We start from the raw sequence: 21,046 nt of genomic DNA, 5'->3' as shown, positions 1-21,046 counted from the left end.
CAGTCAACCGTTACTTAAATACACTGCCTTAGGTGCTTGCTGTCGTAATCAATTATTAATGGTAAAACAATTTACTGTCACTGTAGCTCGAAAATCGACGTCACCCATGATTGTAACGCTGCTCACTTAGAAAAACACATATTCCACAAATGTTTATTGCGTAATTTATATCCTCATATTGCCTTGAATTCCGAGATTCGTCAGCGGCTGAATCTTTAAGACTAATTTTCACATTGAGGCTCAATAAAACCAAACCATCCCATTAGACAAAAGATACATAATTTTATAGTTTCTGGGGCTTATAGCGGGACGGTTAAACATAATTTGATAATAGTAATTGTGATCGTTTTTTTTTGCACTATAGTAACAATACATTGAAGCGTATCTAGCAGCCACCCACTCTAAACGTGTACGCTTTAGGACTTTATGTAGTTGTTTTGTTGTTTTTGTTGTGCGGGGAAAAACGTTGCTGCCGCTGTAACGATCAAATAAAAAAAATCTGCAGAAATTCAGACTTGTCTACTAATGCGCAGCGTTCTGATGCTGCTTGTACAGAGTGTGAGCTCTTTACAGCCGAACTGTTTGGTTTTGCTAAATTCTGCCCGGCCAATCGTCCCCAGTTACGTTAATATCACGTTTATTGGTGTTACTTCCGCCAAATCTGCATTTTTATTTAATTGCAGGGCATTGTACGGGTCGCCATTTTCGCTATTTTTTTCAATTTTTGTTGTTTCTTGGTCTTTAAAAATTCTCTCCGACCAGTTGCCTCTATTTACCCTATTATAACGACTGAAGGTGTTACTTCCGCTAAATATGCATTTTTCTAGCGAAAAGGCAGAGCGTTACACGGTCCTGGCTGCGGGGGCACTCGGCAAAGAATGCTACGTATTAAAACACATGTGTGATCCGGTGGGACTTCAACCCAGCTCTGCATAGAAGCGACCCACTATTCTACGAACTGCGCTGTGTTTTGTTTCCACGTGGTATTTCTTGCACTACCGCACCTCGCTGCCGTAGCACAAAAGTTCCGGTTGTTCTATTCTTCGTCAAGCATACCCACTTCGACGATTGGTCTGTAATCGCGAGTTTGCAGTGTGTAATGTTCCTGCTTCAAGAAACTGAGAAAACTACGAATTTTAAACGTAAATGTGGATTAGTGCGTGCCGCGTGACGTCTGAACGAACATGATTGCACGTAAGCAGAACAGGTGCCTATCAGCCTCGTAGAGTCCTGATTTTAGAAAAGCTGTGGTGTGTCCCAGTCTGCTTGCTGACGTGATTGGCGCCGTAAGACGAAGAAACGAAAGAAGAGACAGAAACGTTGTGTAACAGAAAAGAAGCCGGTGAAAGAAATTAGCGCAACAAGATAAAGAAAAGAAAAGTAAGAAAGAGATGGAAATGCAATGTAGCTTGAAGAAGTTGTTAATAAGCATCACCAGGCTTTCACTTTCATCATCATCATCAACATCCTCTATTGTACCCTTAAAGGCCCCGCGGGGTATTACATAAGGGGAGGGCAAGTACGAAATTTCACAATGGGTGATGTTCGATTGTACATGCATACACGTGAGGTAGGTTCCTAATGAAATGGCAGCAACATTTCCAAATACATATATACACGATGGAGCAGTAACAATAACAAAAGAAACTAACAACTGTAATATTTTACGAATAACTGTTTGAATACTGAGGGGTCTCGTTCGTTTACTATGGTTTCGGGAAGGTTATTCCAATATTCTATGGCTGGAGGTAAAAAAGATTTATTAAAAGCGTTAGTTGACCCATGTAGGCGCTGTATACTTAACGAGTTAAAGAGGCGACGCGATGAGCGGGCAGGCGGGAGGACGACTGCATTCCGTTGTGAAGAGAAATTATAAAAAAGTTTATGTAAAAGGCAGAGTCGAGAAACTTTACTTCGGATTTCGACGGGTGGGAGGTTCAGAGATAATTTATTAGTGGTATACTTGAGCGCGGATTTTCCTGTGAAGAAATAAATCTAGTTGCACGATTAAAATTAATAATAATAATAATACTTCCTTTATTTTTCATCAAGAAGATTAGGGAGGCAATGGAAAACCTACAACTTGAACGATGCTGATAAGCATCTTGACTAGCTCCGGCCCCCAAAAAGTACACTTTGGCGAGTATACAACAAGCTGTGGTGCACATTGATTCAAGTGAATCGGTCAAGTAATTTTGGTGGGGGCTCCAAATAGCAGTTGCATATACCAGTTTAGTACACATAATCAAGGCATAAGTGCCCCAAGGAATTTTTATTAGAAAGACGTTGTACACCTAATCACTTCTAACGCGCACTTCTCGATTTAAATATACAATACCTATAGCAAGCCGGCAAGAAACGTCAGGCAAACTCATTTTTCAGTTACGCGGATTTACTAGTACAACCTAAGACTCCGTTGATCACCTTGACCACAGTGCATTCGAGTCACCACTCAGTACCACCCACAAATCGAATTTCACAAATGATCTTCCTGGGCATTCGAAGCGACTATAAATTTTAGCATGCGGCGTTGGCACCCCCTACTATGAAAATAAGTCCATTGCTTTGCGCAGGGTCGCACCGTGGCTCTAACTTTTTTCAGTACAGTGGTACACACGTAGCTGTAATTTGACGCATTCGCTGTTAGGGTAGGAATCACTCGCATTATCACTGGCGGAGCAATCACTCGAGTACACTGTGGTGAGGCTGGAACCCACAATCGTCCCGGAGTGCAGAATACGCAGCCGAGAAAAGCATTGTTACCCCGCACGGGGCACCTTGAGCAATCTTGGTGACGGTACTGGCGATACCGCGGACCCCGAGCCCCCAAACATACGCTGGATCCAACCGTGGCAATGTGTTTATAGGTGGAGGGTTAGAAACCACGAACGGTGGCCGTCGAAGCCCAGGTCAAGCTCCGGCGGATGGGCTCCCTGTCTGTTTACCAGGCAGGGAGCTCCGGGACCTCCTCAGCTATCAGGGTAAGGTTGTGGAAGAAAGTACCCCCGTCCCCTGCTTCTATACATGCTGTTTGGTATTATCAAACCCCCCCCTTTAAACGTGATCGGTCCCTGAAAAGGGGCCGCACCGAAGTATCATTTCCGTCCTTACCAACGATCTCAACCCCAAAGCCAGCCAACTATCCCCGCTTCCTGATCATTCAATCCGTTGAAAAAGAAAAGCCTGTTGCCTCTCTGTCCGTCTTCTTGGTCACAAAGTTCATAGAAGGTATAATAGGAAAATCGTACAAAGCAAAGAAACAGAGAACGGGAGAACTGTTGGTCGAAGTCAATAACCAGCAGCAGGCAACAAATCTCCTGAGCCAGACACGCATTGCAGATCTTGACATCACGGTCACGCCCCACCGAAGCCTTAACAGCTCACAAGGATCTCAGATCCTGACCTCATGACTGAAACTGAAACATTATGCTGGAGGGCCTGAAAAGTCACGGCGTAACAGCAGTGAGGCGCATAACGATACGCAGAGAAGGCAAAGAAATTCCTACTAAACATCTCATCTTAACATTTGATCGATCAACACTACCAGAATTCATTACCGCAGGATACATTCGATGTTCGGTTCGGCCATACATTCCTAACCCCCGCCGCTGCTTTAAGTGCCAGCGGTTCGGGCACGGCACCAACTCTTGCCGCGGCCGTCTGACCTGCGCAAAGTGCGCCCAGCATGATCACTCATCTGACAATTGTCCACCTTCAACCCTCACCTGCGCCAACTGCCAGGGACCCCATGCCGCCTATTCTCGAAAATGTGAGAAGTTCAACCAGGAGACGAAGATAATCAACGTGAAAGTAACTGAGAACATCACCTTCCCAGAGGCGCGGAAGAGGTTCGCCTCTTTCCCTCTGGGGAGGTACGCCGACGCAGCTCGCCGGGGGGCGGAGCTGCGTCTGGTTTCTGCGGGGACCCAGTACCGCGAGTCGGACTTGGTCCCGCCCCCCCCCCCCCCCTGGGTTGCCTCAGGCAGCCCAACCCGCCTCCGCACCGCTCGCTGAGCCAGCAGCGGCTGTGGCCGCAACCACGTCTGGTGGAAGCGATGCTGCATCCCCCACTTCCACTCCAGCGTCCCAAACCACAAGCGAGGGCGCAGAGGAGATGGACTTGGGGGAGCCAGCGGCAGCTCCCACCACCACCGCACCGCCTGCGCCATCCGAGGCGTTCCTGAATCCCTCGGTGGTTGCGGGCAAGGAAAAGCGCACCCCAAAGGGTTCGCGGTCCAAGGAGCCTGATCCCTCAGGCGCTCCGAGGACATCCGAGGATGAAATGGACGTCGGTCCGTTCTTGTCTGCGGTGCACCGCAAGGAACGCGTCCCGACGCCAAAGCCTCCCGACAAGCCAAAAAAGACGAGAATCAAAGCCCCGAAAGACGACACATAAACAACACAGTCCAGTAGCTCCGAACACTTCATAATGGGAAGAGAGAACATAGTACAATGGAACTGCAGAGGCCTCTTTAAAAATCTTGACTATGTAAATGAAATACTGCATGCTAATCAGCCAATTGTAATGTGTGTTCAGGAAACACATTTGAATTCTAAACACACAAATTTCTTGAATAGTTACCTGGTATACAGAAAGGACAGGGATGGCTGCACACACTCTTCTGGGGGTGTGGCCATAATCGCCCGGAAATCTTTAGCATGCCACCCTGTCACTTTGAACACCATCCTTGAGGCTGTAGCAATACGCTTAATAATATTTAATAGGTTGATAACGGTATGCTCCATATACATTCCTCCTGATGTTTCACTTTTAAGCTCTGACTTAGAGGCGCTGCAGGTTGACCAGCTGCCCGAACCATACATCCTGACAGGCGACCTTAATGCTCACAACACTCTTTGGGGCTCTTCTCGCACGGATGCCCGAGGTCGCCTTATAGAAAAATTTCTTACATCTTCAGGAGCATGCCTTTTCAACAACAAACAGCCTACATACCATAACATAGGACACAACACATACTCATGTCTTGAATTGGCGATTGGCTCCGCAGTTCTTTTTCCATGTCTTGAGTGGGGTGTGGGCACTGACCCATATGGCAGTGACCACTTCCCCACCTCACTTACATATATAGGTAAAGGCCCAAGCAGTTCATCTTCCCATAATAGGTTCAATGAATCACGAGCTAACTGGAATACATTTACAGAGACATCCAAACTACACCACACATGCATAGGACACCTACACGTTGAAGAAGCTACCCAACTCCCCACGGCGCACATCCTCGACGCCGCCGAAAGATCCATTCCCCACGCCTCTGGTGCCCCGCGCAACCAGCGGAGGCCATGGTGGAATGAGGACTGTAGGCGGGCGCGAGAGGCCTAGAACAAGGCGTGGGGTATCCTTCGACGGTACCCCACGCCGGGCAACCTTTTATTGTTCAAAAGGGCTAAGGCGATGGGGAAACGTGTGCGCCGTGAGGCAAAACGAGAGAGTTGGCGCTCATTCGTAACATCCATAAACTCTTACACTGACTCTCGCAAAGTCTGGACACGAATACGCAAACTAAAAGGACAACAGACACACAGCCTGCCCCTGGTTAGTACAACAGGGGACAAACTGGAAGACCAGGCTAACACACTCGCACAACACCTCCAACACTTGTCCAGTTCAGCACTCTACACTAGAACTTTCATGAAACACAAACAATTGGCTGAAAAGAAGTCTTTACGTGATAATAATAAGTCAAACTCCTCTTATAACTCGGAGTTTTCACTTCATGAGCTGAGGACCGCCCTGAGCACTTGTAAACCCTCAGCTCCAGGCACAGACAACATCACATATACAATGATACAGCACCTACAGTCAGACACTCTTCTAACACTCCTCCACCTATATAACAAGATTTGGCTTTCGGTGCACATTCCTCGCTCTTGGAGGGAGGCCATAGTAGTGGGTTTTCTAAAAGAAGGGAAGGACTCTTCCTCTCCTTCCAGTTACCGGCCTATTGCTTTGACAAGCTGCCTGTGCAAGCTCCTCGAGAAGATGATAAACCGTAGGCTCGTGTACTTTCTTGAGTACAATGGTCTTCGCGAGAGCTGCCAGGCAGGCTTCCGGGCAGGGCGATCCACAAACGATCAATTAGTTGCACTGGAATCTTACATTAAGGATATCTTTATACACAGACAGTACTGCATGACCGTATTTTTTGATATCGAGAAAGCTTATGATACGGCATGGCGTTATGGCATTTTTGCAGACCTAAAATCCTATGGTGTGACAGGTAACATGCTGAATACTCTTTCAAGTTACCTGTCAGAACGAACATTTCGTGTCAGGGTCGGTTCGGCACATTCAAACGTTCACGTGCAGGAGAACGGCGTGCCTCAAGGTGGCGTATTGAGCTGCACCTTGTTTATAGTTAAGATGAACTCTCTCCGAAAGGCACTGCCGCCAACCATATCCTGCTTGATGTATGTAGATGACGTTCAAATATCTTTCAAATCATGTAACACATCCATTTGTGAACGTCAGGTCCAGCTTGGGGTAAATAAACTTTCTCGCTGGGCAGATGAAAATGGATTTAAACTTAATCCTTATAAAAGTACCTCTGTTGTATTCTCAAAAAGGCGGGGCATCCTGCCCGATCCCGACGTAAAACTCTTTGGTGACTCGATTCCAGTAAAAAGAGAACACACGTTTTTGGGTGTGGTGTTTGACGAGAAACTCACATTCATACCGCACATAAAACGACTCAAACAAAAATGCCTAAAAACAATGAATATTCTAAAAGTCCTGTCGCACCAATCGTACGGTGCGGACAAACAACTCCTGCTTCGACTTTATGCCGCGTTGGTGGGGTCACGGTTGGACTACGGAAGCGTTGTGTATGGGTCAGCCACAAAAACAGCACTTAAAATGCTCGACCCAGTGCTTCACTTGGGGCTTCGCCTGTCTTGTGGGGCATTCCGTACCAGTCCTGTCCACAGTCTTTATGCAGAGTGCGACAAATGGTGCTTAGCGTACCAGCGAACTTATGTTGACCTCCTATATGCCTCCAAAATCTCATCAATGAATAACCATCCCTTTAAACCGGTTTTTAATGATACGTCCACAACTAAACTCTTTTTAAACCGCCCATCAATTTCCGTTCCCTTCTCGCAGAGAGTGAGGGACGAGGTGACTATTCATGAGGTCTCCTTCTTAGACACATTCAAATCATCTCACACTGATCTTGTAGCATCATGGCATCTTCGTCCTGTAGCATTTGACTTGTTTTTCGTACAATACAATAAGAACAGGACACCAAGAAGTGGGATTTTTCAGCATTTCATGCATATGCAGAATAAATACAGGGCTGCAGAGTTCTTCAGTGATGCATCGAAAACGTTCACTGCAGTGTCTTGTGCTGCGCATGGTCCCAATTTCGAAGCATGTAGAACAATGAATGTTAATACAAGTATTTTTACGATAGAAGCATATGGCATATTTATGGTTGTAAGTCACATAGTTGAACATCATATTCCTACATCCGTCATTTATACAGATTCGCTGAGTGCCGTCCGTGCATTATCATCCGGAAAGTCATCAAAAAACCATGTCATTAATCTTGTCTTCAAAACAATTATGGTAGCTTATTCCTCAAACCTTGGGGTGACTGTGTGTTGGGTGCCAGGCCACTCTGGCATTGGCGGTAATGAAGTGGCAGATGAAATGGCCGCCAATGCTGCACTCCGAAACACAGTAGACATGGCAACACTACCTTACACAGACCTCAAGCCACACATTAGACAACAACTGCGTAAAACTTGGCAAGCAGACTGGAGCGAACAGACAGACAACAAACTACACGTGATAAAACCACACTTGGGACAATACACTACTGACTCACACAACAGGCACATTGAAGTTGCCTTAGCTAGGTTACGGATAGGCCATACGCATGTAACGCACTCGCACCTGCTCACGGGATCTCCAAGACCCCTGTGTAGCAGGTGTGGGGAAGGCCTATCCGTAGTCCACATACTCATACAATGCAAGGCACTTGACACAACACGACACAAACACTTCAGAGACCTCTACAGACAACATATTCCACTACACCCAGCGTTGTTTCTGGGTGACGACGCCATGGTTTCTGTGAAGCGCGTGTTTAAGTATTTGTGAGATGTTAAGTTATTAAACCTCGTTTCCTATCATGCATAATCAAATCTGGCCCTATACACCAGCCATCACCATTATCTTTACTGATCTTACTATGTCCAGTTTACACGTTTTATACCTACCTTTTGTCGGAATCACTTCTTTTCATTAAATAACTTCTCTGGCGCTCTTTGCCCTCGTCGGCCTTGCGCCAATAAACACCACCCATCATCATTGTGTTCTGTTCTCCAGGAGGCGTGGCGTCCACCCGGACCCAGACATCACTCTTGCGAATGTGCCAATTCCTGTGAACAAGGAGCACGCATATCAGACAGCATATCAGACAGCTCAAATGCAAATGCTTAAAAACAATGAATACTCTTAAGGTCCTCTCACATCAATCTTATGGGGCCGACAAACAACTCCTGCTGCGCCTTTACACGGCCTTGGTGGGGTCTCGGCTCGACTATGGCAGTGTCGTGTATGGGTCTGCTACAAAAACAGCACTGAAAATGCTCGATCCAGTGCTGCATCTTGGCCTTCGCCTCTCATGTGGCGCATTCCGCACTAGCCCTGTTGAAAGTCTTTATGTCGAGTGCGACAAATGGTGCCTAGGGCATCAGCGGGAGTATGTTGACCTGTTGTATGCATTCAAGATCGTGTCTCTGACCAACCATCCTTTTAATCCCACCATGAACGATACATCAAATTTACAACTCTTTTTAAACAGGCCATCTATTCCCTTACCGTTCTCTTTGAGAGTTAGGGAGGAGGCTTCTGCACTCAATGTCCCCCTTTCAGACACGCACAAGACACCCATTCATAATTTCATCGCATTATGGCATCTTCGTTCTGTATCATGCGACCTGTCATTCACTCTTGTAGAAAAAAATAGGGTATCCAGGAATGCAATTCTGCAGCACTTCCTGTTCCTGCAGGACAAGTACAGGTGCGCAGAATTCTACAGCAACGCATCGAAAACTGGTTCTACAGTATCTTGTGCAGCGCACGGACCAAATTTTAGAGTAAGCAAAACAACGAATTTTCATAACAGTATTTACACGGCGGAAGCATATGGCATTTTACTCGTTTCAAACCACATCATCAAACATAAAATTCCCAAGTCCATTGTGTACACAGACTCTCAAAGCGTTGTACAGGCACTGTCATTAGGAAAGATAAAGGCTCTTTTCAAGGTACTAATGTCTGCATATGCCTCAAATCTTGAAATAACTATATGCTGGGTACCAGGGCATTGTGGAATCCCTGGCAATGAGGCCGCCGACCAAATGGCTGGTGATGCTGCTCTCATAACTACAGTTGACATTACAACAGTACCTTACACTGACCTAAAGACACACATCAGACGACAGCTTCGTAACACATGGCAATTACACTGGAGTCAACAAACAGACAACAAACTACACGTAATAAAACCAACAACTGGGACGCTACATAACTGACTCACACAACAGATACACTGAAGTCGCCCTGGCTAGGCTGTGGATAGGCCACACACATGCGACGCACTCCCACCTGCTCACTGGAACTTCGGGACCCACGTGTAGCAGGTGTGAAAAGGGCCTATCCGTAGTCCACATACTAATCACATGCAAGGCACTTGACACAACACGACACAAACATTTCCCTGAATTATACAGACGACAAATTCCTTTGCACCCATCATATTTTTTAGCCGACGAACCCATGTCTTCTAGTCAGCGTGTTTTTAAGTTTTTAGCTGAGGTGAACTTTCTGCAGCTCTTGTCATATCACGTGTAATCATCCTGGCCCTATACACCAGCTATCTCCATTGTCTTTTGTTTTGCATCACTTTTACTTTTAGTCACATGTTTTAGTATGTACGGTCTCATCACAATTCAGTAACATCTTCTTTGGCGCTCTTTGCCCATAGTCGGCCTTGCGCCAATAAACCCCAACTATCATCATCAAAAGCATTGTTGCCACAAATGGTTTTGTACAAATGCAATGCACTTTCATCATAATCACCGCATCTGCATGAAAAAATTCAGACGAGTCGACGGTGTAACGCCCCCTTGGTGCCTGCTCACTAACGGAGTAGGCGCCGTTACGCCTACTCCTTGACGTGATCGGTATGCACCGCAAGCGGCACGGGGCGACACAGACTTCCTTATCTTATCGGGAGAGTTGAGGTGCACTGATAAGGGACGCTTTTCATTGTATAAGAGCTGGGAGCGCAGATGCGTGGCACACGGCTTGTAGTAGTGGGCTTCTGCTGACACCAGCTGAACCAGCAGCGATGAGGCCTTGGCTGTTTGCTCTCGTCCTCTTCGGAGTCTGCGCTTACTTGGCCGGTGCTGAGACAAGTGAGTGTTTTGTGCTGTACTTTGTCATTCCTGAAAACAATACAATCCCATTTTGCGCTGGGGAGTTTTAAACGCTATTTTTGAGAAGATTTATGTGCACCTGTTATTCAGCAGTAAAGTAAATTTCAATTCAGTACGTGACAGGACAATGCCATGCAATCGGCCGTAAGAGGACTGAAACCACAACCGCTGCCCTAATGGGACTTCAGGGGCCCGCAGATGGTGTCTGCGAAGGCTTTGAGCAAGAATGGCTACAGATAAAAATTGATGACAGAAAGAAGGAAATCATGAATTCCCGTAACAGCAAAGCTTTGGGGCAATACTTTGACAATTGCCGGAGGAGCAGTGAGGCTGCAGTATAAAAAAAGACCAACTTTAAACGGGGATCCCAGCTGCCCGGCCACTTGTTCTAAGTAGCCTACTTAGAAAATTGTCTGTCTCGGTGGGTCTCAGCTCTATCAGAGTCATTCAATGCTTTTCTGGTCATGAAACTCCCGGCCACGGCTCCCGGCCAAGTTTTGTACGGGGACAAAGGCTACCGCGAGGGGCGCCACCGCAGATCGGAGGGCAGCGGGCGCGGCTGCCCCCGCTCTGTAGCCAGACCGGCAGGAAGGAACGCAGTAGCAGCATGTCTGTTTACACCAAATTCCTTCGTCACTCACAAAATGATCAGTCCATTTCAGCGACCCACGACACGTAAAGCGAAAGCGCACTGCTGATAAGGCGGCTAGCGTCTGTTTTGTCTTACTCCGTGGTCTGTTCCCTGCCAAACACGCCCTGACCACGCCCCCGGCTGCCCTCCGATCAACACCAGCGCCGCGGCGCGGCCTCCCTTGGCAGCGAACGAAGCTCTCCCATAGCGTAACGGCGAAGTTTCATGACCAGAAAAGCATTGAAGGACCCTGGCTCTACCTGCTTTAATTTTTATGAATGATCGAGTAATTTTGAACAGTTTTTTTCAGACGTACATCCTCGGTACAATATTTAAGCGAAATATAGAAAGCATGCTAACCTCATATATCTGCTCCTTGTTTCCTTACAGCATCAAGCCCAAAACGGTCGAAACGACCGCTCGACCCGAACTGCGAAAGGGCGTCTCCAGCTGAATCGGTGAGAAAAATGCAGCTGCCGTATAAACGCAAGGCCGAATAAGTATATAAATATACAACGGAACATCCAGAAATCCACCTTTCCAGCTCCTGCAAAGGGGAGCGACTTTCTTGTGCGCTCGAGTTCTAATTTTAAAGTGGCCACGATCGACAAACTACAAGTTTAGTTCATTACTAAGGCGGCTTTGTCCCGATAACGAGGATACCAATTTTATCGCAAATTTCAAAGGAATAGAGGCCATCTTTAAAAAACATGCAAATCAGTGGCGATTACCCAGCAGGGTTTCGGCAAATTTTATATGACGTCACACATCCTTGTTAGTGCGATCGGCGGTCGACGACCGAGGCCACCGCTAAGATTGCTGGGAGATTGCAGTGAAGTCTCTAGTTACGTTTGATCGTATTCCTTGAATGCTAAGGTAAAGTCAACACACTGATTGCTGTTTTGTATTGCTGGCCCATATTACGTCACTCACAGCGCAGCGCGAAATTTGAAAGTGTTTCAAAATTTCTTGCGTTTATTCGGTTCGAAAGCGTCTTTTGTGGCTCGAATGGCGCTGAGTGTGATATTGGATGCTAGTTCCTTCAAATTTACCAAGGTGGTATGTTGTATTCGTAGCCCATTTAAAGCAATGTGGTTGAATTTGTATTTTTTATTTGCCTGAAAGGCACTTTCAATGATCCCACACGCAATGCGGTTGTGTAGATTCTTTCCGCGTAAGCCTGGGCCATTCCTGGTGTGGAGTTGACTAAATTATATACCGGGCTCTCCCAGTGTACAATATGACTGAAAGTTAGGAATAATCGGCCTGTTCTCAGCGGTGTGTTTTTTTGTGTGGGACAAAACCTACATTTGCAACGTCGAGCAATGAGGATGAGGACGCTATACCCGATTAATGTTATCTTGAGTGTTATAGTAAAATCTTATGGCCACAGAATATTTTTGCGCACTCCTACTTAGCGCTTCGTCAAGCGCTGAAAGTATCGCTTAGCATAATACACAAATTGTCGATAATGAATTTTCGGCCAGCTAGCAATACTGGCTTCAACTTTACTTCCCCGTGTTCAACCCTATGCTAGCGCGATGTCCTGACTAGGCCACGCAGGAGCCAAAAGTTGATCGCAAGGTTAGCATGTCCGGGAAACGACAATGTACCACGCCCGAACAAAACGTGGGATACACGGGCCAAGGGCTGATGACATCATTTTTTTTTCTGTGTTCTAATACCACCGCCATCTTTCACACACTCAGAGTTTGTGGACTTGAGGGGGGAAAATGCAACGGAACTAAAAGTTCAATAACCTACCTAATATAATCAGTTCCTCTAGTGCTGTACGGAGCTATTGCCCTGCAGAAAAAAGTCCTGGGGCATGATCACGAAAGTTCCTCTATATCTCAAGTAGCTGGCGTGAGCTGATACTTAAATAAAGAAAAAAAATGCAAAATATTCGTTAAGGATGGTGGTAACATTTCTGGTAGGATTCCTTGAAGCTTATTTCCCATAAACATTACACGCGCTAGCGTATAGCTGTATAAAACCACCGGAGGACCTGATGTGACAGTCGCACTAAAACGAGCTACAAAATTCGTGTTCACCCTGACGAGTCTTTCACAATATGGAAAGTTCCAATACGCCAATCACGCCACTTGCGTCTCTCAATTCACCTGAAGGCCTTCTTTACGTTCTGTTTAATACCACGCAATGAGTTCCCTCCCCCCATGCCTAATGGAGCCTTCTAATGCATTTTAAACTCTTACGGTATTGATCATTTTAACTTTTCGAAATCCATCGCAAGCACGAAAATCATTTCCGCTATTAGTTGATTTACTCTCAGTGAACCTAAGCTACGATGCGTGCTGTTGTAGCTGTAGGTACGCCTACGGTCTGCCACCAGTTACGTACCTTACCTGTGCCACAACGTCGTATGTGCTAGGGTTCTTTCGGCAATCGTTCAGAACCCGGCTCCGTCTAGACGGAAAACACGTGGCGCATAAGCTTCTTCTATTAACGTCAGAATGCATGGCATTATTTGTAACTCAGTATGTCGTAGGGTTTTCTTTTTCCTAGCTTTCATCATGCTCCTGCACCCTTCACCTTTGCGCCAGCTCTTTCCACTCCTCGTTACTATGACTAAGAACCTTGACAAATCGCCCTTGTTAGGCTTGTAGTCACGACTCATATAGGCAACCTTAAATTTTGGTTACGACGTATAGTTTAAGTTGTACGTCTCGGCAGCGAGCACCAGCTGACGGCGCTAGACCTCAAAGGAAGACATTATACAACTTAAAAAAGTGGCGACACCAACATTTTACATTCCTTTATTATTCCTTCTGCCGATACGTAGTGCCCTGGCGAACCCGAAACAGCACTTGCAATACCTGAGTTTGCTATAATTAAATACATTTAACGGCCTGAAATTCGTCCGTTTCGGTTTACCGCGTATGACAGAACCAGAGTACGACCTCACCGTTTTGTGCGGACGTCAAAACACTGCAAAGGCCGGTGTAGGTGTTGTTTCGACCGCCCGGCCGCCGGTGCTGAGCGGATGAGCTATTTGTCTGAAGGCGTTAGGCCTGGCATTGCGCCATAAATTTGATTACCTTTTTCAATAGAAGTCCTGGTGGCCACTTCTGTTGCCATTCTAGGCTTTATTATCGGCTCATTTCTCACGTGTAGTACTTTATGTTTGCAAGAGTGCCTTTCGGGCAGCGGTTATGCCTGTAGCTCTGGCTACGTGCATCACTTTGTGAACACGCCAGCGTCAGTCGCCGCTCGCCTGGCCTCGCGTGTAAATTGACGTCACGAGTTTCTGTCCAGCGTAGGAAGCAGACGGTCTCGTCACTTCTTTTCCCTACCAGGAGTGGTGGCCCGCGGGTGTCCAGTTGCTGCGCTCCTCTCCGCGTGCTGTTCCGTCGGCGCTACAAATTAGATCAAAATGAAGTATGTTGAACGCGTCGCAGGCCACCCTATATTTCAGCCGGGGTATTTTGTTGAGTAAAGGAAGCGAACTGTGAATAATATTAACGCCGAAAATTTGTGTCAGTACCCTTAAAAACGACAATGGAAGTTGCCACTGCGCCTCATCACCGCAGCCGGCTAATTCCTCTGCGCGGGCAAAGCGCGCCTTACTGCGAGTATTTTGAGCACGAAGCGAGTCGTTTCAGTGATTTTTTCAGACTTACTGAACCTGCTATAATATACTACAGCGACGACAAACATTACGTGCGAAGAAACAGGTGGTTATACGCATAAAGAGCAAACTACATGCAAAACGGGCGCCCGCGCTGAAATCCGGGGCCACCGCTTCGGCGGAGTGATACACTTGGCATCCTCGATTAACCAATCCTGGATAGTCCGCGGGCAGTCCATGGACTTCCCTCGGACTGGAGGCTCCATAGGCATACAAGCGATAATCGAGCACCAGTTCGCGCCCCGGGCAGTCCGCCGACGGTTCGGGACTCATAATCGAGGAGGCCCGCTGAATGAGCTATTGCCGTTCCTAACTATACAGAACCCGAGTGTAAGCTTAAGGTTGGACCATCGTCTCTCTCGAACCCTCTCCCTAAGTGGTGCAAACTGTTGGGCTCGTAACATTTGGGTATTTTCAAGCAGCGACTACGCTCATTCAAGGGCAAACCAGCCCGTCAGATTTCATAGTCCCCTTCACCCAACAAAACACCGACTCATGGCGCGAGACGCTCCACTGCCACAAGTCTCAGGCCATTCACACTCCATTACCCCAATTGCAACGATCACTCATCACCCATTGCGTCGTCTCTCACTCCATTCCTTGCGATAAACGATTTGCACGCACCAACCGAATTGTTAGCCCCATCCAGACCAAGCGATCCCGAGAAATCGATATTTACCTGACGATATGGTCCCGTCAATTATCAGCCTTTCGTGAACAAAACACTTTAAATTGTGCTTTCATTTGTTTTTTTTTTCTGCTAGGGTGTAACGGTGTTAGTTATAGAGAGTGATTTAGACTCTTAAGGGTGTAAAGATTCTACAGTGTGGTGAACATTTTATTGGAGCAAAAAGAGGAAGGGGTGGGAAGCCTCCTTAGTCCAGGAGGCCTCGTGACCGCGCTGCACTGCGGAGCCCGGCAGATCAACGCCTGCTAGCAAGTTGGTTTTCTGTGGCCAGCTCAGACTCCCACTGTTACACGAGAAAATCTAAGGATGCGAATCTCCACTTCCTCTTTACGACCGCCCCCCCCCCCCCCCCCGCCCTCGACATCTTAATCGCCAGCGGCGCAAATAATTTGGTACAAAAGGCACATGAAGATTACATATGCGGAAGTACAAAAAGCGTGTGCTTTCAATACTGACATACCACGAGGTGTCCAAATGGCAATGACATAAGCCTTTGTGCGGAGATGTCGTCACATGCCGCTATCAGCCTCTGCCCCTTGCTTCACTCCGAAATGTGTTGCACATCCGATTATTCTCGTCCTCAGAGTATTTCTTCGTTGCTCACGAATTATCGGCCTGTCATCAGACACCTTGCCATCAGGCGCCAATACGCTGCAATGCCTTCTGTAGGCCATCACAATGAAGTCTGAGAGCCCGTCATTCGCTGTCAGGCAAGGTGACGGTTCAACATTAAGAAAGTGATGCACTCCTAGAGGATGAATTATCAGGAGACTATTTTGAGAACTAAACTTGTTGGTTACCACACGTCCGCTGCTGGGTTTGGTGGCGGTGCATTGGTTGGATATGACGCCGGGAAGCGTCCCAAGACGCAGGGACTACCCAATGCGCACATACTAAGTACAACAGTGCCAGGAGAGAAAGAGCCAGGCTGTGAAAGGATTTACACCCGTTTTGTTCATAAATAAAACCCGTACACCCTGTCCAAAAGCAAAAGACACCATTTGTAAGGGTGTAATAAACGAAAAAATACCCTGTAAATCGGCGTATTCCTGTGCTTCTGCTAGGGTGTACGGTGTTATGATCGACAAAACACTGTTTCAAATAGATGTTTTAGTTTTTTGCCACGGTGTAGGGTGTTATAGACACTTAACGTTCTCCTTGAGGTGTAAATCGTTTTCAGTGCACCTAAACCTACTGCGCAGGCAATAAACCAGACCAATTTCGTTTACCCGAGAGAGGTAGAGCTAAAGTATTTTTAATTAAGGGAAAAAATATAAGATTAATTATGGAGCCGCGTGTCGATAAAAATTGCCGAAGTAAAACATAACATATTAGTTTAAACGTTTCAAAAACTTCTTCTTCATGCTTCACGGATTTCCCTTTGACAGAAGAAGCCGACCACGAGAGCCAAATGCCGGTATATGTGCAAGGGATGGCCGATCCGGATCGGTTTTGAGAAGGACGGCACCTTCTGCCACGTGAGTTGCCAACCTTTCCTCTGCGGTCTCATGGGCTTGGCGCAGATGTTGCGGAATAACTAAAACAGAATTTAACGTCATGGTGAAATGAAACTGGAACACGAAAATAGGAACCAAAACACAAATAGCGAGATTTCATTCCATGCAAGCCAAAATGACGCGTGGCTTAATTACAAAAACGAAGTTGGGAAATTTGGCTTTCCAAACATGCCCATAGCGTGCCATTATTGGACCTCCACGAACAGTACTCTTCTATTTTGCGTGTTTTTGGTTCATAGTTTCGTGTACGCATTTCATTTGTCTATGACTGCACCTGGCAAAGTCAGTCTACTCACAACTCATCAATGTTCCCTGGAATGTTCCCTCCTGTGGTTTAAACGTATGTTCTAATAAGAGCTCGCAACATGGGAGCCGAACAATTTAATGCAGGTTTGCGACAACCTTTTACGGCGAAGCTTGCTTTGTTAAGGTTCGGACGGGGCTGTGCCGACAAGGAGCCGCACGTGTTTGCTCCAGAGCTAGCGTAGAGGGCTCCATATCACCAATACTAGTATTGGTGCCTTTAAAATTATACCAAAAATCGCTGCCAAGACGACTAGAAAATGTCGGGGCTCATTTACTTGTCATGATTAGTTATTTCACGGTGAACTTGTAAACATTCCGGAATTACCGTCCGCTCTCAATGCATGACCGTCTACGGAGGGAGTATACAGTTACGGAACAGGGCTTCAACTCTTTATTCCCCTTTTAGATCAGTTAAAAATGACAGAACAGTGAAAATTCCCCTTAAAGGGACGGACAACCAATTTTTGCCGAGTATAGTTCTTTTACCACAAATGAAAGGGTATCACTTAAGACACCATTGACCGAAATTCTTTTGCTGATAGCGACCTGGAGCCTTTGAAATAGCCAGTTTTATATCTACCTGCCGTACCGGCCGTAGAGAATGCTGGCAACCAGGAGAGCGAGCCGAGCGGCAACATACTTTTATCTGCACGTGAGAGTAAAAGAGGTATTGAAAAACTTGTCCTTGGCTAAAACAAGAATAATGAGAGCTGCCTTTCATAGTCTCTCATGCGGTTTTTGAATCACGCGTTGAAGTCGGCGAAACTGCTTGGGCGCCACATGACGCCACCTTTCACATTTCAGAACTTCGAGTGCAAAATTAAAATCATTTTTGTCTTTTTATTTCAAAAATTCCTCGCCGTTACTCCAGCACATAAAACGCCGGCTTTCACATGCGCTCCCCAAAATTCGGTTGTCTGTCCCTTTAATGGTGATAATCAGTTTACACTGTATTATTGAAGAAAATTGGCCTGCAACTGAATGTGGGACAACAAACTTAAGGATCCAGTGGGAATACTCGCTATTAGGACGTAGTAAACAATGACTGAATACTAAACAGAGCAGGCAGGCCTTCCAAACCCTTAGGCGGAATGGTGTAAACCAAAGTGCCTTTCCTCCTCTTCCCACCCCCAACCCACCTACCAGCGGCAGCCTATCGCCTCTAAACTAACGGAAACAAACATAACATAGCCATAGTAAGGATAGTCGGCGTATTAATTTTAGCATTCTTCAAAACCCTAAACCACCCTAATTAACGAGTCCGCATTACCGTACCTAGCCGTCCATCAACTACCTCTTCCCAGCGTTGTTTCTCATGTGGCCTTCCTCCCATCAGCATGCTAACATCCTCTCAAGATTCTCAACCAACCAGTGGTGGGTCTTCCTTCTCTCCAGCTCAGGGTGTCACTATTTTGTCGTCACATTCTATGGCCACAAAGTCTTGGACAGGTAACGTGGTAGCATTTCGCGTTAAAATTTGAGAAACACCTACGCTGCCACGAAGGCTTTTCAGATATGAACCGAGCTTAGGCCACTTATGCGTTCCCACCGTCCACTTAAGTGTACGAAAAGCGAGGTAGGTATGCGCTAGTTGCAGTGCATTCTGGAGAACTGATACGGTCGGTTGGGGTAAGGAAATAGACAATCAATCCTTATCGAGTCATGCGGCGCTAACGAGAATCCACAAATGGTGCGGTGAAGCTCTATCACAGTACTGCGTGTCCTCTTCTTTAGGTGTCCGACGCTGTTTTATTATGTTTCAGTGCTCCAGCGACCAGCTCGCCCACATAATACATTGATCAGCTTTAGTGGTCATGTCCCGCTGTGGTCATGACATGCTATTGGTTGGCTTCAGCTCCGAAGAAGAAGTAGTCTCCAAACGCGATGTTCACGAGAAGTTATAAGAAACTTTTGTCGACAAGTACATCATATCAGTAGTCAACGGTCAATTCCAGACATGTAAAGAGCGTGGCAGAACACGGTGGAACGCGCGCGCTATTACCGTTCAAACGTAAGGGTGAGGACGCCGTTTAAAAAGCCGATAACGACTTTTCAGCTTATAAACTAACAGACCAGCGCATCTTGCAGGCTGCTCCTGGCCACAATAGCGAAGCTGGTGACGGACTAGCACTTCTGCAGCGGGCAGTGCTCCAGGCGACGTAGAAACACTCGGCGGAGTGCGCAAGATGCATGTTGAGGAAGGCATCCTTTCACGGGGCGCAAGACGAACCGAACGAGATTGTTCCTGTCGGGCTTGTGAAAGCAATCGTAGTTTCAAGAGTCGTAGGCACCCCTAACAACGCGGCTTAGTCTACGGTATCAACGTATCAAGCGGTATGAAGACTAGCCATGCTTCGGTAGTTAGAAACGACGGGCTATATTTTGACATCACTAACTTAGGATTCGCTATGCTTGCAGTTATTATGAAATGAGTAATGTAAATGTACACAATGGTTTCGCCAATTCGGTCATATTTATTGCTTTCCCCATATTTACTACGCATTCTGCTGCTAGTAAACACATATAGACGACCGAAAAAGCCTTTCTTGAGTTCTTTTGTGGGTTTTGTTTCTGATTTCTTAGCCCTTGACGCTGCGTTACCTGACTTTGTATAAACCTCAACTTTTATCACCTAATATGTGAATTTCAGCGCCGTGGGAAGGCCCGCAGACCAGGAATCTGCGTCGCCGGCAAGTGCGTGAATCCGGACACTACTACTTTGCCCAACGGCCATTCCGACACAGCTAAGGTGACAGCTGCGGCAACACCCTGAGGGAGCTCACAAGAATGGAAAGAGTGGCCGTTCCGGGACCAACCGGGAAATAAAACATGCTGTTTTGAATACGCCGCTGGGATTTTCACTTGAGTGGGGCTGCCTCGATGTGGTTGTTTTAAGCAGCCGCTAGTTAATCTACACCGTTGTAGGTGACACCCGAAGATGAACTGTGAGGGTTGCAAGTTCAGGTGAGACGTTGGGCCGACATGAACAAGATCACATGTTTTAACTAGAGAAGGCATATTTTGAGTGCAAGCAGTAAACAAACTACACCATACCGATACGGCGGTAATTTCCCGCATTATAAGGTGTACGAGTACTGACCGATGTTCCGTCCGGAGGGACGAAAAAATACCGACACAATTGAAAGGGACAGGGGGCGTTGCATTGCGGTGGACCCCTCTGCACACGATTTTTCTGGAATATATAAAAAACGCAGCCGTCAGCAGATAAGGTGTCTGCTTCCATATCTTCTATAGGTGGTATTCGTTGAAAAGTTTAGCTATCGATTTCTTCGCTTGGCAACACTGGAAACGGCCGCAGACATGGCCGATGCACCATGGACATGGCGCAATTTGGGGCACTGCGCCCGCTCGCTCAAGAAGAAAACACCGGCGTGCATCGTCTCCTCCGTTTCAACGCGATTCTCGACGGTGGCGTCGACAGAGATGTTATTAATCTCAATCACATAGGACACGAGGCAATACTTTGCGTTCTGTGAGGTAGAGTTTGTAACGTCCAGTCCAACCCGTATCATGTGCATAGCACGGACAAGTACGGCCATCCCGTGGAGCCCGACGTAACGAGCGAAGGCGAACTCACATGGTTGCCTGCATGCACGCCTCGCCAGTGAGTACAAGCAATAAAAAAAAGAGCGTGCCTTTGAAGGGGCCATCCACGCAAAATGAAAGTTTGGTTGATATAAAGAGCTGCTTTGTCCAGATAACAAGGATAGCCAGTTTATCGCTAACTTCAAGCAAACAATCGAGATAAAGAAGCAAGCATATTCAAC

The 21,046-nt window shown here is 46.7% G+C and overlaps 1 protein-coding gene across 2 annotated transcripts; it reads left to right on the top strand.

Moving 5' to 3' along the window:
- Nucleotides 1-10,289: 10,289 nt before the first annotated feature.
- LOC144165283 (uncharacterized) lies at nucleotides 10,290-20,102 on the top strand. 2 transcript variants are annotated; one of them, XM_077695409.1, is made up of 4 exons: nucleotides 10,290-10,446; nucleotides 11,489-11,556; nucleotides 16,827-16,913; nucleotides 19,909-20,102. In XM_077695409.1, exons 1-4 carry the CDS (start codon nucleotides 10,380-10,382, stop codon nucleotides 20,029-20,031), a joined length of 345 nt encoding a protein of 114 aa, XP_077551535.1. In that variant the 5' UTR covers nucleotides 10,290-10,379; the 3' UTR covers nucleotides 20,032-20,102. The 2 variants fall into 2 exon arrangements, with proteins under 2 accessions (XP_077551535.1, XP_077551534.1); XM_077695408.1 differs by having other exon boundaries at nucleotides 16,824-16,913.
- Nucleotides 20,103-21,046: the final 944 nt, after the last annotated feature.

This window comes from Haemaphysalis longicornis, unplaced genomic scaffold, assembly GCF_048455015.1.
Source record: "Haemaphysalis longicornis isolate Haplotype H1 unplaced genomic scaffold, Haemaphysalis longicornis Haplotype H1 scaffold_14, whole genome shotgun sequence".
NCBI classification, from domain to species: Eukaryota; Metazoa; Arthropoda; class Arachnida; order Ixodida; family Ixodidae; genus Haemaphysalis; species Haemaphysalis longicornis.
Note: the sequence above shows the minus strand (reverse complement) of the source record. Positions and strands in the feature narration are given on the sequence as shown.

What these genes read in the sequence shown, in the direction of transcription:
- LOC144165283 (XM_077695408.1), top strand. Translation starts at nt 10,380, where the DNA reads ATGAGGCCTTGGCTGTTTGCTCTCGTCCTCTTCGGAGTCTGCGCTTAC. An exon ending in CTTGGCCGGTGCTGAGACAA is followed by an intron (nt 10,447 to 11,488) that starts GTGAGTGTTTTG and finishes GTTTCCTTACAG; the next exon opens with CATCAAGCCCAAAACGGTCG. An exon ending in GGGCGTCTCCAGCTGAATCG is followed by an intron (nt 11,557 to 16,823) that starts GTGAGAAAAATG and finishes TCCCTTTGACAG; the next exon opens with AAGAAGCCGACCACGAGAGC.